This window comes from Oratosquilla oratoria, chromosome 42 (genome assembly GCF_046742065.1).
Source record: "Oratosquilla oratoria isolate Oo_2021 chromosome 42, ASM4674206v1, whole genome shotgun sequence".
Classification (NCBI taxonomy): Eukaryota; Metazoa; Arthropoda; class Malacostraca; order Stomatopoda; family Squillidae; genus Oratosquilla; species Oratosquilla oratoria.
The window spans coordinates 24579332-24583843 of record NC_134818.1 but is presented as its reverse complement, the minus strand read 5'-3'; the positions used below and the strand labels follow the sequence as shown (position 1 = coordinate 24583843).

Genomic DNA, 4512 nt, shown 5'->3' with positions numbered 1-4512 from the left:
TAGGTCATGGAAACGGTAAAGCATATGCCATGATCAAATATATTACTGATGTAAGAAACTATAAAAAGATCGCCAGTATATGATCTTGGTGGTAAACTAATAACATCAATGAATTATATAAACGTTGAAAGACTATTCTAAAACTATTCTGAATAAAATTTTCAGTGAAGCCTACACTCCTCATATACCTGAACCATAAGAATATTGTTATATTGAAATTAATAAAAAGTGAAGAAAATTTAAGGAGCAGAACCATACATGATATCCAAGCTATGGCAAACAGATTAGAAAAGAAAGTGAAAGGGGTTGGTTTAAAAATCAGTGTTCGTGAGACTAGTATGACAACGTATGAGTTAATTAGAAGAAATATACAGGTTGACAATAAGAATGCTGTGAAATCTTACCTTTTTAAGGGTAGATGCACTTTTATAATACATAATGAATCACTTATGAATGAATTTAGATAATGATCAAAGAGAGGACATCAGATGATTAGTATGTTGTCTAAAGTTTGAGAGTCACAAACTCTTAATCCACATGAAAATAAGACTTTACATTTCACTGATTAGGTATATTTTTGTTTACGAAAAGTCCTGGTATGACTATGAAACTATATTTAGACGCTTTTGTGTTTTTGAGAAGAAAGCATTGAGAAGGGTTTTAGACATCAAATGGGAAGACTATCTCAAATGCAAGTATAAGACAGGTAACCAATGTTATATATATCGAAGGATGATTGATGAAATATAGATGGAGCTTGGACACGTAGAACGTGTACACCCAAATAGAATACTACGGTAGACAGCATACTGGAGACTAGATGAAACAAGAGGAGGAAGACCAAAACCTACATGGATCTGAATAATTTAGAGAGAGGTACGGGATGACACGAAAGTGGTCGAAGACAAGGCTCAAGACAGAACTGGGATACTGGGATGCACTTTACGTGGTACGGCTTGGAGGCGGTAACGGTAACTATAGTAGTCGCATATACAAGGAATCGTGTAAGAAAGGAATGATGGCTTTGATTTAAATGGGGACAGAGGCCTTTGGCCAGCTCAACCAGAGGGTTGATGAATAACAGGAAATTAACTGTAAAAGCGACATTCCTCTACCTTCAATAACCTCAACGTTGAGAGGGTTAATGTTTGTAATGAACTTTCCATACTGTTCTGAAAAATATGCTTCCGTGTAAAAGCAAAATGCCGCACTTACTTTAGAACTTCTAAGCAACAGCCCCAGGCCTAGGCAATATACATGATACGACATAAACATATAACTATAACATTCTTCCCACTAAACCTCTACAACCGAAAATGGGTGAGAGCCACCTTCTCTATCGCCTGGAGAGAAGCTATTATCCTACCTTAACCCAAATAAGGGAAATGCAAAATTTCCCCAAACAACTACCTCTCTGTAACTCTCACAAACTCCCTCTGCAAACTACTTGAAATTATTTCATCATTCTGACTCCCTGGAATCTGGAACACCAATCCCTCATATTATCCTTACAAACAGGTCACCGTGCAGGTCGTATCACTAAATATATTCTAGTGCAAACAGAAACAACCATTCGTATAGCATTTGCTGACAACCAACATGTCTATCCCGCACTCTTTCAATTGGAAATTTATGTAACAGCCTAGAAATGGGGGCTCCAACATAAACTTTTTCCAAAATTTACGTGGAGCTTTGTCTATCTTCACATCCCAATTCACATGCCATCCGGGCCATGATATCTTTCAGAATGCTCAAGGAACACAAGCAGTTAAACACGGTTTTTACAACTGTTCATACGGGTAGCAATAATGTGAGGAAGGTGTGTCAGAGGATTTCGTTCGGAACTACAAGATTTTCCTCAGGAAGCTTAAAAAGCGATGAGGCCAACATGTAGTCTGTGGAGTTCTTCCGAGGGTCTCTCTTGGATCATTGTAAAATAACGTAGCTATAGGCATCAAGGAAAGAATATCACATCTGTATTCGCAGATGGGATTCTTTTATATCCTTGGTGTCTGTTTTCCTGGCGTCATGACATTTTTGCTTCTAACATGATCCATCTTGCTCGCAGTGGTACAGAAGTTTTTTTACAGACCTTCTTCTAGATGCTTGTTGTGTTTTTACAGACCTTCTTGACGTACGTAAGACAGAATGAGTGGAAGGGTGGTGAGGTAAACGCCAAAAACCGTTGGAGTTTTTAATACTGACGTTTCGTCCTAGAAGGACTTCTTCAGAGTGTATACAAAGAAATGAAATAACAGCTTAAATACTCCCAGCTTACCCCGTTCCTCCCCGATCATCGACGCTCCTCCCACATCTCCGCTCGGCCTCGCGAAGAACCAAGTTAGCGATGATAAGTTGGGAGTATTTAAGCTGTTATCTCATTTCTTTGTATACACTCTGAAGAAGCCCTTCTAAGATGAGACCTTCTTCTAGATGTTTGTAGTGAAACAGTTCATTTTTTTTTCTTATGGTAGAGAACCAAAGTAAGAGTAAAACTGGGAAAACTGGGCGTAGCAGAGAAACCAGGTTGGGGCCAAGTCTAAATTGGAGGGACGGTCCAGCAAAAAATGTTGCAAATATATAATTCCAGTTTTCTGAAAACCGGGTACTTTAATACCGGCAGTATCAATAAAAATTTTCGAAAGATCTGAGCGTATATCCAGAGCGAAAATTTTAATATGATAGTAATAACTGAGATTAAGTTGACTTATAACAAATTTGAACCCAAGTTTGGCATTCATCAGTTGTACTATACAGCAGCTCGTTGTAGGTGTTTTTATGACCAACTTCACACGATACCGTTAAGTACGAAACTGAGAGGTCGAAACTCGGTCCTTCGTACAAACTTACCTGACGACTCAATTCGGGTGTTAAGGCCATTCGATATCAATCTTGATCTTTAAATTGAGGACGCCCCGATAGTGGGGTACATGATGTTGAGAGGCGCGAAGTATTTACTGTTTGCCCTGGATGAATACTTAATTTACCTGACCTTCGTATTTTCCCTCAAGAAGTACCTCAATTTTCTCATGGTCAAGCGATTTTTGGTACGATTGACTTCTCAAGGATTTGGTTGGCATTCTTTAAGTGTGCATATGAGGACACTGAAAAAAACACTCATTTTGAGGACGGATACCAGGTTCATAGGGTGGGAAGATCATGCTCTCAAGGTCAACAGAGGGAGGGTGGGTATTGACACAGTGCCAAAACATTTGGGTATCACTCGTCTAGGTGATGCCTCTAACCTGACTGCTGTCCCTCCCACTTCAACCCTCTGTCTCTCAGAACCTTTTGACCTTTGAATCCTGCGCGGATGACCACATATAAATGGTCAAGCAAGGGAGATTAAGCATCACAGACACTCCATCTCTCATCATGCACGGCGTAAGTGTCCTGTTGGAACATTCCGAACGTTCCCCTCACCTCCTTGGCTAATGATACTAGCTTGACACCCTCTTTTTCCCAAGAGGGTATCTAAATTAAAGTTACCAGCTGATTTCATTTTCCTGATGGAGGGACTTAGACAATACTATTCTAATGGCCGTAAGACACCTCCGCAGTTGAATGAAATCGCGTACAGTCAGTAAAAACTAATTGGGAATACTTTTGCTGCCAGACCGAGAGGTTTATCGAGATGGGTCTTGTTTTTATTTGGGAGGATGAGGAAAGCACATCCTCTGCTATATAACATTTTTATGACAATGTTAACTCTCATGATTTGTGCATAAGAAAGAGCCTCACGTGCCTAGTTCCTTTGTCTTGAATGACAGATGAAACACTACATTGATTATTGCCACGATCGTGGCTCAGAGGGGAGAAAAAACGGGTTCTTACAGCGTTTTTTGTACTTTCCAGATTGTCTTCGCTTGTTTGGTGGCGGTAGCCCTGGCCGACAAGGCCTTCTATGCGCCACCCGCTGACTCCCGTGAGGTCGAGTTTGTGCCTATCATCAAGGACGACCGCGTCCACCCCGACGAACACGGAGTCTACAGCCTCGACATGGAGACCGGTGACGGTATCCACCGCACTGAGCAGGGAGGTGCCGATGGTTCCCAACAGGGCAAAGTCTCCTTCACTTTCCCCGATGGACAGGTCTTCGATCTCAGCTTCGTCGCCGACGCCGACGGCTACAAGCCCGAGTCGTCCTTCCTGCCCGTGGCTCCCGCCTTCCCCCACCCCATCCCACAGTTCGTCCTCGACCAGATCGAGTTCGCCCGCCAGCAGGACGAAGCTAAGTCCAGTGAAGAATCACCCAGCAGGTTCTACGGTACTCCCAACTAAACAGCCAAATCGATTCCTCTCAACTCTGATATATTATTGCACTATTTATGAATACATTTCTACCAATCACGTGTATCTTTTATTTAACATATATTCATTCACCTCTGATTTATTCAACTTGTCTATACTGTTACAATCTCACTATTCATCTTCATACTCCCATGCAATGGGAAGTGAGAAACCCATGGTAGGGCAAAGCCATGTCACTTGTGGCAAGCCGCTTCGGTCGCC

General features: G+C 41.5%; 1 protein-coding gene across 1 annotated transcript; it reads left to right on the top strand.

Annotated features, from left to right (window-relative positions):
• The first annotated feature begins 1747 nt into the window (after positions 1-1747).
• LOC143021558 (cuticle protein AM1199-like) lies at positions 1748-4281 on the top strand. Its single transcript, XM_076179159.1, has 2 exons — positions 1748-1819; positions 3856-4281. The coding sequence occupies exons 1-2, from the start codon at positions 1748-1750 to the stop codon at positions 4279-4281; spliced, it is 498 nt and encodes a 165-aa protein (XP_076035274.1).
• The last annotated feature ends 231 nt before the right edge of the window (positions 4282-4512 follow it).

Bases quoted from the DNA above. Each gene is read 5' to 3' on its own strand.
- LOC143021558 (XM_076179159.1), top strand. From the start codon at position 1,748: ATGCTCAAGGAACACAAGCAGTTAAACACGGTTTTTACAACTGTTCAT. The intron at 1,820-3,855 runs GTGTGTCAGAGG...TGTACTTTCCAG, and splicing joins GTAGCAATAATGTGAGGAAG to ATTGTCTTCGCTTGTTTGGT.